Genomic DNA, 24,863 nt, shown 5'->3' on the forward strand with positions numbered 1-24,863 from the left:
CCCCGAGTTGTCTTGAGGTGGTGGGCCTTCTTCTTGAACAGCTCCATATAACTGAAAGGCTTGCTAGGCCAATTACAGGGCAGTCAGGATTATCCACATTAGAGTAGAACTGGATCACGTCACATAGATCATAGAACTTAGAACAATACAACGCAGTACAGGCCCTTCGGCCCACGATGTTGCACCGAAACAAAAGCCATCTAACCTACACTATGCCATTATCATCCATATGTTTATCCAATAAACTTTTAAATGCCCTCAATGTTGGCGAGTTCACTACTGTAGCAGGTAGGGCATTCCACGGCCTCACTACTCTTTGCGTAAAGAACCTACCTCTGACCTCTGTCCTATATCTATTACCCCTCAGTTTAAAGTTATGTCCCCTCGTGCCAGCCATTTCCATCCGCGGGAGAAGGCTCTCACTGTCCACCCTATCCAACCCCCTGATCATTTTGTATGCCTCTATTAAGTCTCCTCTTAACCTTCTTCTCTCCAACATCCTGGTAAATCTCCTCTGCACCCGCTCCAAAGCCTCCACGTCCTTCCTATAATGCGGTGACCAGAACTGTACGCAATACTCCAAATGCGGCCGAACCAGAGTTCTGTACAGCTGCAACATGACCTCCCGACTCCGGAACTCAATCCCTCTACCAATAAAGGCCAACACTCCATAGGCCTTCTTCACAACCCTATCAACCTGGGTGGCAACTTTCAGGGATCTATGTACATGGACACCTAGATCCCTCTGCTCATCCACACTTTCAAGAACTTTACCATTAGCCAAATATTCCGCATTCCTGTTATTCCTTCCAAAGTGAATCACCTCACACTTCTCTACATTAAACTCCATTTGCCACCTCTCAGCCCAGCTCTGCAGCTTATCTATATCCCTCTGTAACCTGCTACATCCTTCCACACTATCGACAACACCACCGACTTTAGTATCGTCTGCAAATTTACTCACCCACCCTTCTGCGCCTTCCTCTAGGTCATTGATAAAAATGACAAACAGCAACGGCCCCAGAACAGATCCTTGTGGTACTCCACTTGTGACTGTACTCCATTCTGAACATTTCCCATCAACCACCACCCTCTGTCTTCTTTCAGCTAGCCAATTTCTGATCCACATCTCTAAATCACCCTCAATCCCCAGCCTCCGTATTTTCTGCAATAGCCTACCGTGGGGAACCTTATCAAACGCTTTGCTGAAATCCATATACACCACATCAACTGCTCTACCCTCATCTACCTGTTCAGTCACCTTCTCAAAGAACTCGATAAGGTTTGTGAGGCATGACCTACCCTTCACAAAGCCATGCTGACTATCCCTGATCATATTATTCCTATCTAGATGATTATAAATCTTGTCTCTTATAATCCCCTCCAAGACTTTACCCACTACAGACGTGAGGCTCACCGGTCTATAGTTGCCGGGGTTGTCTCTGCTCCCCTTTTTGAACAAAGGGACCACATTTGCTGTCCTCCAGTCCTCTGGCACTATTCCTGTAGCCAATGATGACATAAAAATCAAAGCCAAAGGTCCAGCAATCTCTTCCCTGGCCTCCCAGTGAATCCTAGGATAAATCCCATCAGGTCCCGGGGACTTATCTATTTTCAGCCTGATCACATATGATCTGGACCTGGTAGGCGCAGCAGTTTTCCTATCCTAAGGAACATTATTGAATGAATGTGATTTGACAACCATTTGACAGATTCAAGGTCATTTTTACTGATACTTTTAGGCCAGTAATTATCCTGGGCCTAGCTGCCAGTGCTGTGTGAACAGTGCACTCCTGATCTGAGAAGCCTGAGGCCTGTCCAAAACTGTGGCTCAGGCTCTCTTAAATACTCTGGACAAGTTGGTAGGTCAGGTAGGCCCCATTGTTTGGCTGGAGCCAAGAGATCAAGGATAAAGGATCGTTGGTCACCAGCCATCGTAAGTGTAGTGGAGCAGGTTGTAACATTACATAAGCTAACCCAACGCAACACGGGCAAATGATTGACCTTTTCGGTTCAGGTTTCCCAGCAAAATGTATTTAGAAACTTAGCCACTGAAGTGATAACTTTGAAAATTCTGAATGCAAATGAGTCTTTGCAGATACAAAGCTGTTATTCCTTGGGCCCAGGAGTTTGGAACCTTGGCTAGTTTTGTCTTCTCCCTATCCTGGGAAACCTGAGACCAACTGAGGTGACCCCATCCTGGCTAAGGCCAGCAAATAAGTCGGACGTGGGCTTCAAATGGACAACTGCAGTTCTGTGCAATTTTCTTCCGATTGAGTTGAGTTGCTTTAGCCAGTGGCAGACCAATGCTCTTTCCTAAGATGCAGATAGGATGGGCATGGGCAGCACATCCAAGCTTATCAGCATCACCCACATCCAAAAACAAATTGAAAAAAAAAGAAAATAGATATTTTATACAGTGTTACTTTTTATAGAGTAAAATTTGCTTCAGAATAAATAAGGATGCCATTAATATACATTTTGGAAGTTGTACAGTTCCTGATGGTGTTAAACTATTAAAAAAACACAATCAGAACAACGTGATTAAATATGGCTTCTTAACATGTTTTATTGGAATGTCTAGTGTAAGTGTCAGAGACAGCTCTGCGACCTTGTTTACATTATTTGTTAAGCACATTTCTTTCTTTCACAGCTGTTTCACTCCCCCACATTGTCAGGACGAGGAATTCCCATGGACCTCTCTGCTGCCATGTCTCCGAGAAGCGGCTACAACTGCTGTGCCCGAAACTCCCGGAAATCTTCAGGAACTGTATCTGAAAAAAAAGTTGCGGAGGGTTAAATCAAGTGCTCACAAAAGAAGGTTTCCACTGGAGGCTTAGGGTCTTTTCAGAAGCAGGGATATTCCAGTGGTTTGGGAAATTGATGTGATTCTCCATTGGCAGAGGTGCCAGGAACTTGGCACATGTGGTATGCTCTGATTATTCTGCTCAGTTGGCTGGACAGGTGGGCCGGGATTCTCCCTTACCCGGCGGGGCGGGGGAATCCGGCGTAATGGAGTGGCCCCAAAGGTCACCTTGAGGGGCTAGGCCCACGACGGAGTGATTTCCGCCCCGCCGGCTGGCACCGAAAGGACTTCGCTGGGCGGCGCATGCGCGGGAGCGTCAGCGGACGTTCACGGCATCCCTGCTCATGCGCAGTGGAGGGGGTCTCTTCCGCCTCCGCCATAGTGGAGACCATGGCGAAGGCGGAAGAAAAAGAGTGCCCCCACGGCAGAGGCCCGCCTGCCGATCGGTGGGCCCCGATCGCGGGCCAGGCCACTGTGGGGGCACCCCCCGGGGCCAGATCGCCCCCAGGACCCCGGAGCCCGCCCGCGCTGTCTGCTCCCGCCGGTACGGTAGGTGGTTCAATCCACGCCGGCTGGCGAGGGTTAGCAGCGGCAGGACTTAGGCCCATCGCGGGCCGGAGAATCGCCGGGGGAGCCGGCCGACCGGCGCGGCGCAATTCCCACCCCCGCCGATTCTCTGGTGGCGGAGAATTCGGGACACGGCAGGGGGTCAGAGAATCGCGCCCCTGGTTCGTAGTGTAGAGCGAGGCCAACAGTGCGAGTTCAATTCCTGTACCTGCGAAGGTTATTGCAGTTGTCCAGCCCAAAGATGTGCATGTTAGGTGGATTGACTATGTTAAATTGCCCCCTAGTGTCCAAGGATGTGCAGTTTAGGTTATGGTGTTACAGGGATAGGGCGGGGTGGAAGTGTAAATGGGTAGCTCATTTGAAGGGTCAGTGCAGACTCGATGGACCAACTGGCCTCCTTCTGCACTGTCGGGATTCTATGATTCATAGCGGCACAATGGTTAGCACTGCTGTCTCACAGCGCCAGGGACCGGGGTTCAATTACAGCCTCGGATGACTGTTTCTGTGGAGTTTGCATTTTCTCCCTGTGTGTGCGTGGGTATCCTCCGGGTGCACTGGTTTCCTCCCACGGTCTAAAGATGTGCAGGTTAGGTGGGTTGGCTATGACAAAATTGCTTCTTAGTGTCCAGGGTAATGCAGGTTAGGTGGGGTTTCTGGTGTTAAGGGGATAAGGCGTGGGAATGGGTCTAGGTCGGGTTCTCTTTCAGACAGTCGGTATAGACTCAATGGGCCAAATGGCCTCCTTCTGCACTGTAAGGGTTGTATGGTAGGAAGGTCCAGCCTTTTCAACCTTCCCACTCGCCTGAGGTGTGGTGATCCTCAGGTTAATTCACTATGAGTCAGCTTTCCCCTTCAAAGGGGAAAACAGCCTATGGTCATCAGGGCCTATGGCAACTGTGCTTTGGGTAATGAACATGAAAAGAAAATAAGCATATTAATTATTTAACTCAATTAATTGTTAATGAGCTTAAAGGGCAAGCCTATATTATTTTTTTTTAAATGCCAATGTCATTGGCTTTCTCATCGGCAAAATCCACGCATTCTGAGCTGTGTACATCATGGTCACGTTGGCACCCTCCAAAACCCACGACAGTGGCCGCTGCTGAAATCGCAGCAGAAGGAGATGGCGAGGTGTTTTTCAGAGAGGGAAGGGGGGGAGGGGGAGGTGTCCTTGGGGGGCTGCCCTGCGATTGACAAAGGGCAGTCTCAAAGTGTGAACCCCTGCCACTTCCTTCCCAGCCTTTAACTACCGCAGGGAAAAGGAATCAGGCTGCCCGCTCCAGCTCAACTGCACATGACGACCGTTTTATGGCATGGGCAGTGTTTGATGAGGGTCAATTAGGCGGGCAAGCTGCCGATTTTGGCACCTGCCAAACCTTTGTATTATGGGGCGAAACTCAGAGGTGGGCAGGAAGATGATGGGGTGGGCCACCGACTTGTTTTATGTGCTGCCCTCCGCCCCCTCCACCCTCCACAGGAAACACGCCCAGTCGGGGGCAGGTAAAAGTCAGCCCATTAAATTTTCGAGGTTGTTAGCAACGAGGTAAGAAACTCTTAAACAAAAGCAACTGAATATCCTCATAGATTTTTGTGAGATGAATGTCAGGCTGTCAATTAATCTAGGGTGTGATTCTCCCGATTGGAAACTAAGTGCTCCCGCCTGCGCGAAAACTGGAGTGATTCCCACTGGCTATCGGAGAAATCTGACAGGCCATTCAATGGAAGCTCTTGAGAACAAAGAGACGGCCTTTTTTTAAAAACTGCTGTTAGAAAAACTGCTGTTCACATGAGTTAATTGACTCTTGTAGAGCTGTATAAATAAACAACTTTAATACTCCCTTTGAAACTGCCTGGGTCTGTCAATCAAATGGCTTGTAAAAGACAATGTTCTGTGAAATTGAATGTAAGAAATGCAGTTCAAAGCTTCTAGGCATACAAACAGGCTTTGGAAAAAAATAAAGGGCAATCAAATTGACAGTGAAAACTCTATTTCAAAGGTTTCCACCACATTAAAGGGGATACTTTGACCTTTATCTCACAGATCTTTGAACGTGGCATGCTGACAGGTAATTTAATGGCTGCAGATGGGAAGACTTTTACTTTAATGTCAGAGAACTTTAACTTTGAGAAATTGACAGACTGTTTAAAAGGCTTAAAAGCTGCAGATGGGAAGACCAACAAAATGACCCCCATCCCAAGAAGACTCCGACCTAAGCCAGAATCTCGGCCCTCGATGTTACACGCTTAATAAGTGGAAACCAAAATTCTAAATACCAATTTTCTTTATCATGGACAAAATCCATGTGTAATTGTTCTGATCCACACTCAGTTGTGTGGCGGAGAAATACAGTCCATTGCCTGTGACATACTATTGAGAGTAATATCTGCATCTGGCTGCGGCTCGACAGTCACTCATAAACCCCACATTGTTGGGCTTTGAAATGGTAACAAAATCCTTTTTCAACAAGCAAAATGTTGTATCGTTAATAATAAGTAGAAATCAGGCACAGTGTCTCACTGTGAGACATAGCAGTTACATCAGGAGTGGAGAGGGAATGCCACATCACAAACCTTTAAGAACCACTGCAAGGAGAAGAAAGCACTAGGCTTCCTCCAATTATGTAAGATTTCAAATAGCTGTCCATTTTTCTGATGGTTCTGAGGAAATGTCGGAGCAGCCAGGGTCAGAATGTTGGCTGGCATTTATTGACAGTGGGTTTGTGCCCACACTTAATGTGGTGATGAAATTTTGACCGGAAGTAGGGGCAAGCATTTCCAGCGCTCCACCCGAGTAGGCAAGATCAGTAGGATGATGGACTTCCGGTGACGGCGGGCGGGAGGCAGCTGCATTTGGAAGGCTCCCATTCGGGAACGGCATTTTCGGGGTTTAACGCCCTGTCCCAGGGGCAACAGAGGAGGCAAAAGCACGGAGAAGGCACAGTGAAGGGAAATGTCGAAAATAAGTTTAAAAAACGGCCGTGAGAAAAGCGGCTGAAAGTCCGTCGGGGAGTGGAAAGGTCACCGCGGGTACGGCAAGGAAAGTTGATTCTGGGGCACCAGGGGAGGCCGCATTGCCCACGGCTGAAGAAATGACTACGGTGATGGCCGCGGAACTCGAAAGGCAGTTCACAAAACACATGGAGGCGATGAGGAAGGAGATGAGGGCGGTATTGAAAGTGCTGGTGGAGGAGGCGATTGCCCCGGTGAGGTCGGCGGTATTGAGCGCAGTGGCGGAGGTGCGGGAGCAAGGTGAGGCGCTGAAGGAAGTGGAAGAGACATTATTGCAGCACAGTGATCAACTTACCTCGATGGGGAAGGAGATGCGGAAGGTGATAGAAATCAACAAGGGTCTGCGAGCCAAAATGGACGACTTGGAAAACAGATACAGGCGACAGAATCTGAGGATTGTGGGTCTGCCCGAAGGAGTGGAAGGCCCGAGGCCGACTGAGTATTTTGCCACGATGTTGGCGATGCTGTTGGGGGAGGGGGATGATCCCTCTCGATATGAACTGGATCGGGCTCATCGGTCGTGGAGGCCTGTACCAAAGGCGAGTGAGCCGCCAAGAGTAGTGACTCTGTGTTTTCGTAGGTACAGTGTGAAGGAGAAGGTCCTGTGCTGGGCAAAGCAGAAGCGGGTGGTGCAGTGTGCTGGAGCTGGTGTACGCATATATCAGGACTTTACGGTGGAGCTGGCGAGGAGGCGGGCTGCCTTCAGCCGGGTGAAGAAGGCACTGTACATCAGTGATGTTCAGTGCGGCATAGTATACCCAGCTAAGTTGAGGATGACCTACAAATCCAAGGACTTTTATTTCGGGACGGTGGAAGCAGCGGTGGAGTTTGCAAAGGCAGAAGGACTGTGGCTGAATTGAGAAATGGTCATGTACCGATGTAGCCTCATGTAACTGTATTTTTTCACTGCGTGCTGGTGTATGTGCTAAATGAGCCAACATTGTGTATATCTGGACAAGGGAAGAGAGGGGACTTTCACTTGCAATGATGGTTCTTTGGGGCTTGGGTGTGTAAGCAGGGGTTGTGTGCTAAAGGGGATTTCTTGGTTTTCCTGGGGCCGGGCAAGGGCGAAAGAGACCCGGGCGGGGGCATCCACGCTGGCCGGTTTAAGCCGGCCAGTGAATGGGAGTGAGGTGGGGGGAGGGGCTGCGGCCATCGGAGCCTGGCAGAACCGGGTCCAAGTGGTCTAGCCGGGGTGGAAAGTTGGGGGGAAGGAACTGAGGTTGGGGAGGAGTCGGGGAGGGGGGGGGGGTTTACAATTCATGGATGTCATTTACGGTACTCTTTCGGGGATTGGATGGCATTGAATGTTACCGGGGGGGGGGGGGGGGGGGGTTGGACTCTATAGGCCAATGGTGACCATAGGCGATTCCTGATTCCTTTTTCTTTTTTTTCCTTTGTTTTTCCCACCGTGGGAGGGTTTGTTTTATTTGATGCTTATATTGTCAGGTGGGCCGTTGTTTGGGGTGGTGGGGGGGATGGGATTGTTGTTGTTGATAAGGGAATTGACTTTGTATTTGTTACCGTTTACTGCTTGTTGGTGGGGTGTAAATTCTGAAGAAAATGTGAAAATGGAGAATAAAAATATTTTACCAAAAAAGATCAGTAGGATGATGTCTTCTGTCCAAATTTGTGCCCCCAAAATAATGTGTGGCTACGTGGAGCATTCTTGGCAGCTCCTCAAGCTGGCAGAAATGAAGATGACAGTAACCTATAAAAAGCCAGTTCGCTGTGATAACCGAGTATGGAACAGATTACATAATTGGGACCAGACACTTAAACAAGTGTTGAAAGATTTTGGTTGGATGCTTCCCAGTTCTTTAGTGCAGTGGAATGGCTCCATAAGCAGTTTCCCCTCAACTAACATCCCTGAAGAAGGCCACCCCAGCCAAATTAAAAATGATGGGGATACCCGCCCAATGCCTCCAGGAGTTCGACAGGGTCTAGGATACAAATAGTCAATGAGCAGAAAACCTCTCCCGCCTTTGGTGACGGCGGCCCATATAAATTTGGGACTGCGTTAATGCCTGCATCTGTCCAAGGCAATCCTATGTCACAGTGGGCAAACAGCTTCAGCTCCCAGTACAATGTGAGGCAAGAGCAGAAGGAAAAACAAAATTGCAACTTTACAATTATAAGGGACCTTCACATCCTGAGGGCCTCCGAAAGAATTTCATGGTCAAGGACTTTTAGAAATGTAATTATTATTGTTTTGTAGACCAGTAATGTGACTGCCTTACACATAGCAAAATCTCATCAAATACAAAAAGATTGGACTTCCAGTATGTAGGAGAAGGTCACATACTGGGTAGCTCCCGCCAGGGTATATGTTTTTTTGGCCCTTTTTGCCTGGTTCCCGGGGAACTTGAGCGAACAAACTCAGCCTGGCTAAAGGTTTAGTGAATCCGTTGACAAAATAAGGTTGAAAATTTCAAAAAAGACTGGAGGAAAGAAAATTACGAATGGAAATGCTTCCATGGATTTGTGAAGTCCGAGTGGCTCAGCAGGATGGAAGACGGCGTAGTCACCTCCAGTTGGTGCAGCCGTTGCTATCACAGTGCTGATGGGGGTACCGGCCTCAGAGTTTGAGAAGCAGTTTGGGAAGCACTTCGAAAAACAAGGACAAGTGATAATGGAAACCCTTAAAAAAATCAATTGAGACGACATCCGGTGGCGGCTATGAGGGAGTAGGTCGCACATTTGGTGGTTCCCGTTTTGGTCGGATTTTTGGATTTTTGGACCTTTTCCCCCGACTTTTTTGTGCTTTTGAGCCCGGAACTGGAAAGCAATAGTACTCAGGCACATGACCCATACAGAATTGTATGGACCTAAGAAGTCAGAGGGACCGTAAACAGCAGAAGAAGTGGTCAAGGACTGTGTACCGGATGTAATTGTGGAGGACCAAACCGGGTTTGTAAAGAGGAGGCAGCTGGTGGCCAACCTAAGAAGGCTGCTCAACGTGATGATGATGCCCCCGGAGAGCAGGGAGGTAGAGATAGTGGTAGCCATGGATGCTGAAAAGGCTTTTGACCGGGTCGAGTGGGTTATCTGTGGGAGGTACTAGGACGGTTCGGGTTCGGGGCGGGGTTCATCGACTGGGTTAGGCTATTGTATCAGGCCCCGGAGACGAGTGTAAGGACGAACAGGACAACATCGGACTACTTTAGACTGCACCGTGGGACAGGACAGGGCTGCCTTCTCTCCCCACTGCTGTTTGCGCTGGCCGTAGAGCCGCTGGCAATTGCACTGAGAGCTTCTAGGAGCTGGATAGGGCTGGTCCGGGGGGGGAGTGGAACATCGAGTCTCGTTATACGCAGATGATCTGCTGTTATATGTATCGGACCCAATGGTGGGGATGGACGGTATTATGGCAACCCTGAGGGAATTTGGCCGGTTCTCCGGATACAAACTGAACATGGCTAAGAGCGAGTTGTTTGTAATTCAAGCGAGGAGGCAGGAGAGTAGGCTGAAGGGGTTGCCGTTCAGGCTAGTGGGGGAGAGTTTCCGATATTTGGGGATTCAGGTGGCACGGGACTGGGGCAGGTTGTATAAGCTCAACCTGTCCCGACTGGTGGAACGAGTGAGGGCGGAGAAGGGGGGCTGGCGTTGCCGAACTTCAGCAACTATTACTGGGCGGCCAACATAGCGATGAAAAGGAAATGGATGGTGGGTGCGGGGTCGGTTTGGGAGCGGATGGAGGCTGCTTCATGCAGGGGCACTAGCTTAGCAGCCCTGGTCACAGCGCCTCTGCCGCTTCCGCCGGCACGGTACTCCACCAGCCCGATAGTGGTGGCGGCTCTTCGGATCTGGGGCCAGCGGTGGAGGCATGTAGGGGAGGTAAGAGCATCAGTGTGGACCCCAATCTGCAGCAACCACCGATTTGCCCCGGGGAACATGGACGGGGGATATCGACTGTGGAGGAGGGTGGGGATTGTGAGGATGGGGGATCTGTTCCTGAAAGGGAGCTTTCCGAGCATGAGGGCGCTGGAGGAGAAGTTTGGACTGGCGAGAGGGAACGACTTTAGATACTTTCAGGTGAGGGATTTTGTACGCATTCTGGTGCCGTCCTTCCCACGTCTCCCGCCGGAGGGGAGGCAGGACAGGTAGTTTCTAGGGGAGAGGTGGGAGAGGGTAGAGTTTCAGACGTCTACAAGGAACTAATGGGAGCTGAGGATACGCAGACCGAGGACCTAAAGCTTAGGTGGGAGGAGGAGCTCGGGGGGGGGGGGGGGGGGAGCTGGAGGACGTATTTGGGCAGAAACCCTGAGCAGAGTAAACATGACCGCAACATGCGCCAGGCTCAGCCTAATCCAGTTTAAGGTCGTGCACCGGGCCCACATGACGGTGGCCCGGATGAGCAGATTCTTCGGGCTGGAGGACAATGTGCTAGATGCGCCGGAGGGCCGGCTAACCATGTGCACATGTTCTGGCCGTGCCCTAAACTCAGGGGGTATTGGCAGGGATTCGCAGATGTCATGTCCCGGGTATTGAAAATTGGAGTGGTAATGAGCCCTGAGGTGGCAATCTTTGGAGTTTCGGAGGATCCGGGAGTCCAGGAAAAGAGGGAGGCCAACGTTCTGGCCTTTGCTTCCCTGGTAGCCCGGCGACGAATACAGTTAGCATGGAGGGACTCAAAGCCCCCGAGGGCTGAGGTATGGCTATCGGACATGGCGAGCTTTCTTGGCCTAGAGAAAGTCAAATACGCCTTGAGAGGTTCGCTACTAGGGTTCCCCCGAAGGTGGCAGCCATTTATTGACTTCTTCGCAGAGCAGTGAGCATCAGCAGGAAGGGGGGGCAAGAGTAGAGTAGAATAGAGTAGGGGTATATTGAGGCTGGTCCGTGCGTGAACAGAGCCGTGGTTTGCACTATGTTTAATTTGAAATTTGTCTCTTGACTTCTTTTTTTTTGTACTGTACAATGTCACTTTTTCTATATGCCTAAAATACCTCAATAAAATTGTTTGTTAAAAAAAAAAAATCAATTGAGGAGGCGCTTGGTGCGATTCGGGAGAAGGTGGAGAAAATCTCGGAGGCTGCGAAAAATCAAGGCGAGGTGGTGAAGGTAGTGGAGGAAACCTTGTCAAGCCCCAGCGATCAAATCGCCTCGCTGGAGGCTGGGGTCGTTTTGGTGGGGGAGAGAAAATAGATCCTGAAGGCAAAATGGATGACCTGGAGAACAGGTCAAGAAGACAAAACCTCAGCATCGTTGGGTTGCTGGAGGGGATGAAGGGTCCGAATCCTACGGAGTATTTTTCCAGATGGCTCGGGAAGCTGTTGGGTGGGGGGAATGTTCAGAGTTGGATAGGGGCCCCCAAACTCTCCAACCGAAACCTCGGGCGAATGAGCCATCATGGGCAGTGGTGGTAAGATTCCACAGTTTCCTAAAGAAGGAAAGAAAATCGGATCTCGAGATGGGAAGGAAGCACCATCCAGATATATCAGGGCATCGGAGTGGGGAGCTGGTGAAGAAGCAGGTGGCCTTTAACAAGACAAAAGCATAGAGTGGAGAGAGGTTTGTATGTGGTATACCCAGCGAGGCTTCGGGTCACAGTTGGACCGAAAGACCATTATTTCAACATGTTGAAGGAGGCGGGGGGCCTTTGTTAAAGGATACGGTCCTTGATTCAGTTAAAATGGGTATCTAGGGTAACTGTTATGGTTGTTGATGGGATAGGTTTGTTTGGGATCTTGGGTATACTGTATATATTTGTTGTTACTTGGAATTTGCATATGTTATATGGGGCTGGTTTAGCTCACTTGGCTAGACAGCAGGCTCATGATGCAGAGCAAGGCCAGTAGCGCAGGTTCAATTCCTGTACCGGCTGAGGTTATTCGTGAAGGCCCTGCCTTTTCATCCTTGCCCCTCACCTGAGGTGTGGTGATCCTCAGGTTGAATCACCATCAAAGGGGAAAGCAACCGATGGTCACCTGGGACCATGGCGATTTTACCTTTTATATTTATGTCATATGGGGGGGGGGGTGAAGTTCGGGGACGAATGTGGGCAGGGGGTCATGGTTAAGGTAATAGCAATGGGAAGATGGCCCCCGCGCCCATTTCTTAGACACATTGACAGTGGTAATGGCGCAGGAGCTTGAAATGTTCGGCAAACAAATGGACAGGCGGCTCGAGCGGCAGGCCAGGAAATAATTAAATACACTGTTGAAGAGACTTTGGGCCCGATCCTTGAACAGTTGGTGCAAACTTCGACCATGGTGAAGGCACAAGGTGAGATGCTAAAAGGGATGGAGGAGACCTTGCCGAGGCACAAGGATCATTTTGTGCCTCAGTGGAGGCAGAGTGGCTGATGGTGGCAGAAAGCAATAAAGGCCTGAGACTTAAAGTGGAGGACCTCAAGAATAGGTCACGGCGGTTAAACCTCAGGCTGGTGGAGGTTGCCATGGCTGCCAGAGGAAGTGGAGGGCCCAAAGCCGACCCAGTATTTCTCCAAAATGTTTTCTCGGCTGGTGGTGGGGGGGGGGGAAATGAAGTGTTCGCCCCGCCGGAATTGGACAAAGCACATTGGGAACTCAGGCAAAAATCAAGACGGAATGAGCCACCGCAGCCAGTGATAATCCGCTTCCACAATTATCAAAGGGAGGTGGGGGTTTTGGAGTGAGCAAAAAGGATTCGGAAAATTGACTGGGACGGAAATAGGGTTCGAATATATCAGGATATTGGGGCAGAACGGACTTCCGGTTGCGGCGATGCACTGCTAAGCCGCACGTTTCGGCAGCTCTCGTTCTCACGGACTTTTGGGCTCTTTTCGGGAGCCCCAACGGGAAATTTTTTCGGACCAAACCTGAGGGACTGATGTTGGGGGGGGGGAGACAATGAGGTTGATGTACAGAAATGTAAATTGGGGAATGGGAGGTTCATAGTATCGAGACGATAGACGGGGAGTTTTTCTCCTCTTGATGGGGGGACACTGAGAAATGTGGGCGCCGGTGGAAAAAGGAACTGAGAGGGGGAATGGGGAATGGGGGAGCTGCGCCATGGGGGGGGAGGGCCAATCCAGGAAAGCGCAGGGTTTTTCCTGCACTAGGGTGATGATGGCGGGAAGATAGGCGCAGGAAGGAAGAGAGTTCCACGCACAGGGGGGGTCAAGGAGAGAACGGGGGAAGCCGGGGTCAGTTAGAGTTAGCTGACTTTCAGAAGCATCATGGGGGGGGTAACCATGCTAGGTGGGGATCTAGCGGGAGGGGGGATCAACTGGGTTGCTGCTGCTGGGAGCGAGTGGGAGCTGGCAAGAGACGAGGTGGTCGGGACGGGAGGGCGCCGCCTGGGGGATGGGTGGGTGCGCGGGACTGGCCTAGAACAGGGGATGGCTAGTCGGCGGGGGCGCGGGTGGCCCCCCCAATCCGGCTGATCACGTGGAATGTGAGAGGCCTAAATGGGCCGATTAAGAGGGCACTTAAAAAGACTGAAGGCAGATGTGGTCATGCTTCAGGAGACGCATCTGAAGGTGGCGGATCAGGTTAGGTTAAGGAAAGGATGGGTGGGTCAGGTGGATGCTGGGACGTATCCCGGACCTGGAGGTGGGAAGCCTGGTAATGGGGGGGGGGGGATATCAATACTGTGCTGGATCCAGGGCAAGCCCGGTCTAGATCCAGGACCGGAAGAAGGCCGGCAGCGGCCAAGGTGCTTAGGGGGTTCATGGAGCAAATGGGGGGAGTGGATCCGTGGAGATTTGCTAGGCCGTTGGCCAAAGAGTTCTCCTTTTTCTCCCATGTCCACAAGGTATACTCCCGAATAGATTTCTTTGTTTTGAGCAGGGCACTGATCTCGAAGGTGGCAGGAACGGAGTATTCGACCATAGCCATTTCAGACCATGCCCCGCACTGTGTGGATCTGGAATTAGGAGAGGAGAGGGAGCAGCGCCCATTCTGGCGACTGGACGTGGGATTATTGGCGGATGAGGGGGTCTGTGGAAGGGTGCGGGGATGTATTGAGAGGTACCTGGAGGCCAATGATGATGGTGAGATGCAGGTGGGTGTAGTATGGGAAGCGCTGAAGGCGGTGGTTAGGGGAGAGTTGATCTCCATCAGGGCTTACAAGGAGAAAAAAGAGGGCAAAGAAAGGGAGAGATTAGTGGGGGAGATTTTGAGGGTGGATAAAAGATATGCGGAGGCCCCGGACGAAGGACTATATAGAGAGAGGCGAAGACTTCAGACGGAGCTTGACCTGCTGACCACAGGAAAGGCAGAGGCTCAGTGGAGGAAGGCACAGGGGATGAGATACGAATATGGGGAAAAGGCGAGCCGGCTGCTGGCCCACCAACTTCGCAAGAGGATAGTGGCGAGGAAAATTGGGGGAGTTAGGGATGAAACGGGAACTACGGAGCGGAGAGCAGGGAAGGTAAATGAGGTGTTTAAGACCTTTTATGAGAGGCTATATAGGTCCCAACCCCCGGAGGGAAAAGAGGGAATGCAACAGTTTCTGGACCAACTAAGGTTCCCGAGGGTGGAGGAGCAGGAGGTGGCAGGTCTGGGGGCGTCAATTGAGGTGGATGAGGTGACTAAAGGGCTGGGGAACATGCAGGCAGGGAAGGCCACGGGACCAGACGGGTTCCCGGTGGAATTTTACAGGAAATATGTGGACTTGTTGGCCCCGCTGCTGGCGAGAACCTGTAACGAGGCCAGAGAAGGGGGGAATCTACCCCCGACAATGTCGGAGGCGACGATATCACTAATCCTGAAGCGGGATAAAGATCCGCTGCAATGCGGGTCATATAGGCCTATCTCACTCCTGAATGTAGACGCCAAGCTGCTGGCAAAAGTGCTGGCGAAGAGGATCGAGGATTGTGTCCAGGGGGTGGTGCATGAAGACCAGGCAGGGTTTGTAAAGGGGAGACAATTGAATGTCAATGTGCGACGGCTGTTGGGGGTGATAATGATGCCCCCAGTGGAGGGGGAGGCAGAGATAGTGGTAGTGATGGATGCAGAGAAGGCATTCAATAGGGTAGAGTGGGAGTATCTATGGGAGGTGTTGAGGAGGTTTGGCTTCGGGGAGGGGTTTGTCAGTTGGGTCAGGCTCCTATATGGGGCCCCAGTGGCAAGTGTAGTCACAAACCGGCAAAGATCGGGGTATTTTCGGTTACATAGGGGAACAAGGCAGGGGTGCCCCATGTCCCCATTACTGTTCGCGTTGGCAATTGAACCACTGGCCATAGCGTTGAGAGACTCTAAGAAATGGAGGGGGGTGGTTAGAGGGGGAGAGGAACATCGAGTGTCACTCTACGCAGATGACCTACTGCTATATGTTGCGGACCCTGGAGAGGGGATGACAGAGGCTATGCAGATATTGAGGGAGTTTGGAGATTTTTCGGGATATAGGCTAAATATGGGGAAGAGTGAGCTTTTCGTAATACACCCTGGGGATCAGGGAAGAGGAATAGACGCCCTGCCGTTAAGGAGAGTGGAAAGGAGCTTCCGATATTTGGGGATTCAGGTAGCTAGGAGCTGGGGAACTCTACACAAACTCAATCTGACGCGGCTGGTGGAGCAGATGGAGGAGGATTTCAAGAGGTGGGATATGCTGCCGCTCTCACTGGCGGGCAGAGTGCAGGCGGTAAAAATGATGGTCCTCCCAAGGTTTCTTTTTGTGTTTCAATGTCTCCCCATTCTGATCACTAAGGCCTTTTTCAAGAAAATAGACAGGAGCGTTATGAGTTTCGTGTGGGCAGGGAAGACCCCGAGGGTAAGGAGGGGGTTCCTGCAGCGCAGCAGGGACAGAGGGGGACTGGCGTTGCCGAATCTGGACGACTACTACTGGGCCGCCAATGTGGTGATGGTTTGTAAGTGGATGAGGGAGGGAGAGGGGGGGCGTGGAAGAGGCTGGAGATGGCGCCCTGTAAGGGAACGAGCCTAAAGGCGCTGGTGACGGCGCCGCTGCCGCTCTCCCCGAAAAGGTATACCATGAACCCAGTGGTGGCGGCAACCTTAAGGATCTGAGGCCAATGGAGGCGACACAGGGGGGGTGACGGGTTACTCGGTGTGGTCCCCGATCAGGAACAACCATAGGTTTGTCCCAGGAAGGATGGACGGAGGGTTCCAGAGCTGGCATCGGGCAGGAATTAGGAGATTGATAGATTTGTTTATTGACGGGACGTTCGCGAGCCTGGGAGCGCTGGAGGAAAAGTATGAGTTGCCCCCGGGGAATATCTTTAGATACATGCAAGTGAGGGCGTATACGAGGCAACAGGTGAGGGAATTTCCGCTGCTCCCGACACAGGGGATCCAGGATAGAGTGATTTCGGGGGTATGGGTCGCGGAGGGCAAAGTGTCCGAAATATATCAGGAGATGAGAGATGAGGGGGAGGCGCTGGTAGAGGAGCTGAAGGGAAAATGGGAAGAAGAGCTGGGGGAGCAGATTGAGGAGGGGCTGTGGGTTGATGCCCTAAGTAGGGTAAATTCCTCGTCCTCGTGTGCCAGGCTTAGCCTGATACAATTCAAGGTTCTACACAGAGCACATATGACGGGAGCAAGACTGAGCAGGTTCTTCGGAGTGGAGGACAGGTGGGGGAGGTGCTTGGGAAGCCCGGCGAACCACACACACATGTTCTGGTCGTGTCTGCCACTGGATGAGTACTGGAGGGGAGTGGCAAAGGTGATCTCAAAGATGGTGAAGGTCTGGGTCAAGCCAGGCTGGGGGTTAGCTATATTTGGGGTAGCGGAAGAGCCGGGAGTGCAGGAGGCGAAAGAGGCCGATATTCTGGCCTTTGCGTCCCTGATAGCCCGGTGAAGGGTCCTACTTATGTGGAAGGAAGCGAAACCCCCTGGCGTGGAGGCCTAGATAAACGACATGGCAGGGTTCCACGTCAGCCGGTGGGACGCCAACCACTCCGGGGCAGGCCTAGCCCCGAAAGGTGCGGAGGAATCCGCACCTTTGGGGCGGCCTGACGCCGGAGTGGTTCATGCCACTCGGTCCCGCCGGGACCCCCCGCCCCGTGGGGTAGGGGAGAATCCTGCCCATAGTCTCCTCTTTGCTTTCTGGGATGCCCTGTTCATTCTCCTATCATCATGGGTTCCGATGAAAGATCACATTAACCTGAAACATAGAACATAGAACATACAGTGCAGAAGGAGGCCATTTGGCCCATCGAGTCTTCACCGTCCCACTTAAGCCCTCACTTCCACCCTACCCCGTAACCCAATAACCCCTCCTCACCTTTTTTGGTCACTAAGAGCAATTTATCATGGCCAATCCATCTAACCTGCACGTCTTTGTACTGTGGGAGGAAACCGGAGCACCCGGAGGAAACCCACACAGACACGGGGAGAACTTGCAAACTCGGCACAGTGACCCAGTGGGGAATCAAACCTGGGACCCTGGCGCTGTGAAGCCTCAGTGCTATCCACTTGTGCTACCGTGCTGCCCTGTGAAACATGAACTCTGTTTCACTCGCCACAGAGGTTGGGCTGCCAGACCTGCCTGCTGAGCATTCTCAGTTTTAACTTCATTCTTCCATCAGCCTGGCGTTAAGTGATCCTTCCCTGTGCAAACACACTTTCTGAGGGTTGGTAATTTACACCTGTGCATGAGCGTTGGTAATTTACACATGTGCAGCCAACAAATTGTCACTCATATTGTGGCCTCTTTCCTTCTAATGTATTCTCAGCAATGCTGGTAAAGCCACATTTATTGGCCAGTTGACCAGAGGCCATTAAGAACCATGTAGAGTGCGTGGCAAGAGCCACATGTAGACCAGACTGTGAAGACGTGGTGGGTTCCCCTCACTGAAGGACATTAGTGTATCAGCTATGATTTTACAACAATCTTAGAAACTTTCATTATTTTATCTGGTAAAGGGTGAGGTTTAATTGTTGGACCAGTAGTTCCGACTAGACTATCATATATATATTGAGGAGGCTAGAGATATATATGGGGAGGGCGTATCATCTTTTGGAAGATTTTAGAACTAGGGGTCGCTGTTTAAAAATAAGGGAGGCGCCCATTTGATGAAATGATGAGGGGAATTGTTTTCCCTGAGAGGGTCATGAGTCTTTGGCACTCTTTTTTTCAAAGGTGGAGAGAGATTCTGAGGTTCTTGAGCAAATTGTCAATAATGGAGTGTGGAATTCTCCCAAAATCTGGCAGAGTGTCAGGTTCAGCCTGAAAACCGATGTGTACCTCTCCAGCTGCACAGCCACGTTTTCCCTCCAGATTTTCTGGCACTCTGTACGCAGAGAATCTGGGGGAGTGGCTTGCACTGACACTGGTGGGGGTGGGGCCTGATAACTCCACAGAGATTGGGCGCCCTGATCCCAAAGTTATTGGGCGCCCTGATCCCAAAGTTACATTTAGGGACCCCCGCCACCCCACAAAAATATCGGGACAGCAACCCCCGCCCCCCCGCCTCTTCACCCATGCTCCACCACACATAAGGGGAACTCCCCCAATGAACGAGGGTTAACCCCCCTCCCCCCCCCCCCCCGGCCAGAGCCACCTTAATGTGCCCACTGGCACTGCCCTTGGCACAGCCACCTTGGCACCGCCCCCTTGGCGGGGCAATGCCCAGTCATGTCCCTCAAACCCCGCGGCCTCCAGCCAGCTCCGCACCCCCCGGCATGGCCTTCATGACTGGTTTCCGCTTTTGAAAACCAGTAGTGATTCGCACCAGCATGACTTCAGCTGCCGGAGGGGAGGATATATCGTGGGCTACGGCGTCAAGCCCATTAATTACATTAAAATGTAACTAAATCTGTGGCTATCAGGTTCATGTCCCTGATTACATCACTGGTAGGGGGGTGGGGATTTCAAACTGAGATCCTGCTGTCGTAAATCCCATTTTTAGCCACTCGCGAGATTTAGCAGAATCACAGAGCAGAAGAGGCCCTTCGGCCCATCGAGTCTGCACTGATGCATAAAAGGCCCTGACCTGTCCACCTAATCCCACTTGCCAGTGGCCCATAGCCTTGAATGTTATGGTGTGCCAAGTGCTCATCCAGGTACTTTTTAAAGGACGTGAGGCATCCCGCCTCTACCAGGCAGTGCATTCCAGACTGTCGCCCCTCTCTGGGTAAAAAGGTTTTTCCTCAATTCCCTCCAAACTTCGCACCCCTCACTTTGAACTCGTGTCCCCTCGTAACTGACCCTTCAACTGCTCCCTATCCACCCTGTCCATGCCCCTCATAAACCTGTACACCTCAATCAGGTCACCCCTCAGTCTTCTCTGCTCCAGCAAAACAACCCAAGCCTATCCAACCTCTCTTCATAACTAAAATGTTCCATCCCAGGCAACATCCTGGTGAAACGCCTCTGCATCCCCTCCAGTGCAATCACATCCTTCCTATAATGTGGCGACCAGAATTTCACACAGTACTCCAGCTGTGGCCTCACCAAAGTTCTATTCACTCCATCATGACCACCCTGCTTTTGTAATCTATGCCCCGATTGGTAAAAACGAGTGTTTCATATGCCTTTTTCACCACCCTGTTAACCTGCCCTTCTGCCTTCAGAGATCCATGAACAAACACACCAAGGTCCCTTTATTCTTCGGACCTTTCCAGTGTCAGACATTTCATAGTATACTTCCTTGTTAAATTACTCCTTCCACAGTGTATCACCTCACACTTTTCAGGGTAAAATTCCACTTATCTGCCCATTTGATCATCCCGTCTATATCTTCCAGGAACCCAAGACACTCAACCTCACTGCGAACCACTGGGCCAAACTTGTATCATCCGCAAACTTACTGATCCTACACCCCACATAGTCATCCATGTAGTTTATAGAAATGACAAACAATAGGGGGCCCAGCACGGATCCCTGTGGTACACCACTGGCCACAGGCTTCCAGACACTAAAGTAGCCGTCTATCATCCCTCTCTTGGCTAAGTCAATTATGAATCCACAATCACCCTGTATCCCACGTGCATTTGTCTTCTTAATAAGTCTCCCATGTGAGATCTTGTCAAAGGCTTTGCTGAAATCCATGTAAACTGCATCAACTGCACTACCTTCATCTATTCACTTGGTTACATGCTCAAAAAATTCAAATTTGTTAGGCATGACCTTCCTCTGACAAAGCCATGTTGACTATCCCTGATCAAACCTTGCCATTTCCATGTGGAGATGGATTCTCTCCTTCAGAATCTTCTCCAGTAGTTTCCCAACCACTGATGTGAGACTCACTCGTCTGTAGTTCTCTGGCTTGTCACTACAGCCTTTCTTAAATAGTGGGATCACATTAGCTGTTCTCCAGTCCTCTGGCACCTCCCCTCTGGCCAAAGAGGAATTAAAAATTTGGGTCAGAGCCCCGGCAATCTCCTCCGTCACCTCCCACAGAAGCCTGGGCCACAATTCATCTGGACCTGGACATTTGTCCACTTTTAAGCCCGTCAATACCTCCAATACCGTGTCACTCCCTATGATAATTTGCTCAAGGACCTCAGAATCCCTCACCCTGATTTCCATAACTACATCCTCATTCTCTTGGGTGAAGACAGATGTGAAATATTCATTCAGCACCCTACCAATGTCCTCTGGTAGCCGCATTATAGGAAGGATGTGGAAGCATTGGAAAGGGTGCAGAGGAGATTTACCAGAATGTTGCCTGGTATGGAGGGAAGATCTTATGAGGAAAGGCTGAAGGACTTGAGGCTGTTTTCGTTAGAGAGAAGAAGGTTAAGAGGTGACTTAATTGAGGCATACAAGATGATCAGAGGATTGGATAGGGTGGACAGTGAGAGCCTTTTTCCTTGGATGGTGATGTCTAGCACGAGGGGACATAGCTTTAAATTGAGGGGAGATAGATACAAGATAGATATCAGAGGTAGGTTCTTTACTCGGAGAGTAGTAAGGGTGTGGAATGCCCTGCCTGCAACAGTGGTGGACTCGCCAACACTAAGGGCATTCAAATGGTCAATGGATAGACATATGGACGATAAGGGAATAGTGTAGATGGCTTCAGAGTGGTTTCACAGGTCGGCGCAACATCGAGGGCCAAAGGGCCTGTACTGCGCTGTAGTGTTCTATGTTCTGGTTCCACCCACAGATTTTCCCCTTGGTTCTTAATGGGCCCTACCCTCTCCCTGGTTACCTCTTCCCATTGAATATCTTGGGATTTTCGCTACAATTACCAGCCAGAGCTTTCTCATATCCCCTCTTTGCTCTCCTAATTGATTTCTTAAGCTCCATCCTGCACTTTCTGTACTCCTCTAATGCCTTAGGGCAGCACGGTAGCACAAGTGGATAGCACTGTGGCTTCACAGCTCCAGGGTCTCAGGTTCGATTCCCCGCTGAGTCACCGTCTGTGTGGAGTCTGCACGTTCTCCCCGTGTCTGCGCGGGTTTCCTCCGGGTGCTCCGGTTTCCTCCCACAGACGTGCAGGTTAGATGGATTGGCCATGCTAAATTGCCCTTAGTGTCCAAAAAGGTGAGGAGGGGTTATTGGGTTACGGGGATAGGATGAAAGTGAGGGCTTAAGTGGGTCGGTGCAGACTCGATGGGTCAAATGGCCTCCTTCTGCACTGTCTGTTCTATGTTCTCTGCAGACTTGCTCCCCTTATACTTTCTTTGTCGCTCTTTTTCTTCTCATCGTATCCTGAATGCCTCTGGTCATCATGGTTTGTTACAACTTCCTATTACCCTAGAGGGAACATATTGGGCTTGTATCCTCCCCATTTCATCTTTGACTGCTCTTCTGTAGGTTTCCCCACAGGTGACTCTTTCCAGTCTACCGTGGCCAGATCCTGCCTTATCTTCTTACAATCTACTCTCCCCCAATTCAAAACCTTTTCTTACAACTTGTTTATATATCCGACCCCAGGGGGGGGGCGGGGGCTCCAAAGGGCCTGGCCCTCGATTGGGGATCACCGATCGGCGGGCCAGCCTCTCGCTCCCCGGGCCTATTTTCATCCGCGCCGGCCCCTGAACTCCCGCGACATGTTGCATCGGGGCCGGCGCGTTGAGGGAGACCACTGCGCATGCACGTGTTGGCGCCGGCGCCACTGTGAACCGCTCCAGCACCATGCTGACCCTCTGTAACGGCCAGAATCGGTACTCCCAGTGGCCCGTCCACGCCGTTGTGAAACGCGACGGCGTTTCCGACGGTGTGGACTGCCACCGAATGGGAGAATCCCACCCACTATGTTGACACCTCTCCACGAATTGCGCACATATTTGCTCCTCAATTTCCCGCTGACTATCTGGGGGTCTGTAATAAACACCTAGCAATGTAACTGTTCCTTTTTTATTCCTAAACTCTACCCACAAAGCTTCATTTGATGCTCCCTCCAAGATATCATCTCTCCTTACTGCAGTAACTGCCTCCTTAAATAATAATGCAAAGCCTCCTCCTCTTTTACCTCCTCCTCTGTCTAGCCTGAAGATTCTGGCAGGGATTCTCTGATCCCGCGCCGGGTTGGAGAATCGCCGAGGCAGGGGGGGGCAAATCCTGCCACGCCGCTCTGATGCTGGGCCGTCGATTCTCCTGTGACCGATCACCGGAGAATCGGCGCCAATTACGCAGTCGCGGTCGGGGGCTGTTGAAAGCAGCCCCCCCGGCGTTTCTCCGTGCTCGATGGACCGAGTGCCCGCCGAGTTCGCCGGCGTCATTTACGCATGGTCCTACCCAGCGGGACCTTGGCATTCTGGCTGCGGGGGTGGCCCTGGTTGGGGGGCGGAGGGGGGGGGGGGGCGGAGGGAGCCGACTCCAGTGGGGCCTCCACGGTGGTCAGGCCCGCGATCGGGGGCAACCGAGCGGCGGGCGGGCTCATTCCAGGGGGGGCCTATGTTCCTCCACGCCGGGCTCCTGTAGGGCTCCGCCATGTTGCCCGCGGGCTGGCGTGGAGACGGCTGTGGCGCCCATGTGCGGATCCGCGCCGGCCTTTGTGCACGGATGCGCGGACCTGCGCCGGCTGTGGTGTGCATGCACGAACCCGCACTAGCCATGGCGGGCCGGCTTTCGGCGCTGGAGGAGCGCACAGCACTCCGCCGCCATTCTAGCCCCCGAGGAAGGGCTAAGTGCCTGGGCCTGGAGGTCCGTCAACGTCGCTCCCGCCAGTTTTGACGCCGGCGTCAACACTTGGCCGGGATTTCAGAAAATCCGGGCCTCTATATCCCAGAATATTGAGCTGCCAATCCTGCCCTTCACTCATCCATGTCTCTGTGATACTTATTATATCATAATTACATGTGTCAATCATCGCCCTTAACTCATCCGTTTTACCTTTAATACTCCTGGCATTAAAGTAGAGGCTATGCAGCCTTGTCTTTCTCCCTTGAAACTTACTACCACTGTATTCCCTCTGACCTGATTGCTTTTCTATGTTAGATAGTGTCCCTATTCTGCTATTAATCTGCGTCCCCTCCCCCATTACAGAATTTGTGCCTGCGCTAACTGGGCCATGCGTCCAGAGTCTTCGAATATTTTTAAGGCAGAGCTAGATAGATTCTTGATAAGCACGGGTTGAAAGGTTATGGGGGGATGGGAGGGGTAGGCTGGAATGTGGGATTGAGATTGCATTCAGATCAACTATGATTTTATTGAATGGTGGAGCAGGTACGACGAGCCAGGTGTTCTACTCCTGCTCCTAATTTGTATGTTTGTGTGTCTGTCTCATCAGCAGACGTGATCTTAATGCCAAACAATCTCTCCATTACACTATCGGCCATTTTGTGACAGGAGTTAGCATTCCTAACCCAGATCTGTACCAGTTGCTCTCTCCCCTCTCTTGACATTGTTCAGTTCTACAAAGGGTTTTATTCAACTTCCAGTTCTGATGGAGGGTTACCCTGAAACCGCAGCCTGTCTTTTCAGATGTTGCAGGACCTGCTGTGTATTTTCAGATTCCACCTGCTGATAATTTCCCCCCCTGATACCATTTCCACACAGAAACAGTGAGGGATAACAGTTCCTTACCATTGCAACGGTATTTGAGATTGGACCAGATGATGTTTTCCTGGGAAAAACAGAAGACTCCCAGTCGTCCGCCTCGCATGGTGGTGTCTATTGTAACTCCAGAATCAGCCACCAGATCAGAACCTTCATAAAACCTGGCCCTGTGAAAAAGCACACCAAATATCTTGAACAACAGCATCTTAATCTTTACATAGATTTATCTATGGGCAGCACGGTAGCCTTGTGGAAAGCACAATTGCTTCACAGCTCCAGGGTCCCAGGTTCGATTCCGGCTTGGGTCACTGTCTGTGCGGAGTCTGCACATCCTCCCCGTGTGTGCGTGGGTTTCCTCCGGGTGCTCCGGTTTCCTCCCACAGTCCAAAGGTGTGCAGGTTAGGTGGATTGGCCATGATAAATTGCCCTTAGTGTCCAAAATTGCCCTTAGTGTTGGGTGGGGTTACTGGGTTATGGGGATAGGGTGGAGGTGTTGACCTTGGGTAGGGTGCTCTTTCCAAGAGCCGGTGCAAACTCGATGGGTCGAATGGCCTCCTTCTGCACTGTAAATTCTATGATAATCTATGATAGATTTACCTTGCTTTAGTTTCGGAGGAGCCAAAAGGATAGAGTATTAAACCCACAG

At 51.3% G+C, this 24,863-nt stretch overlaps 1 protein-coding gene across 1 annotated transcript in view; it reads right to left on the reverse strand.

The window, feature by feature from the left end:
* Positions 1-2,544: 2,544 nt before the first annotated feature.
* The window catches only part of LOC140429232 (thrombospondin-4-like), a 162,999-nt gene continuing 140,680 nt past the window's right edge, over positions 2,545-24,863 (reverse strand). Inside the window, exons 21-22 of the mRNA XM_072515983.1 lie at positions 24,245-24,384; positions 2,545-2,774 (exon numbers count right to left, since the gene is read on the reverse strand). Coding sequence (XP_072372084.1) covers positions 2,728-2,774; positions 24,245-24,384 — 187 coding nt within the window. The 3' untranslated portion in view covers positions 2,545-2,727. The remainder of the gene's footprint in view (positions 2,775-24,244; positions 24,385-24,863) is intronic.

The sequence above is a fragment of the Scyliorhinus torazame genome, chromosome 9 (genome assembly GCF_047496885.1).
Source record: "Scyliorhinus torazame isolate Kashiwa2021f chromosome 9, sScyTor2.1, whole genome shotgun sequence".
Lineage (NCBI taxonomy): Eukaryota > Metazoa > Chordata > Chondrichthyes > Carcharhiniformes > Scyliorhinidae > Scyliorhinus > Scyliorhinus torazame.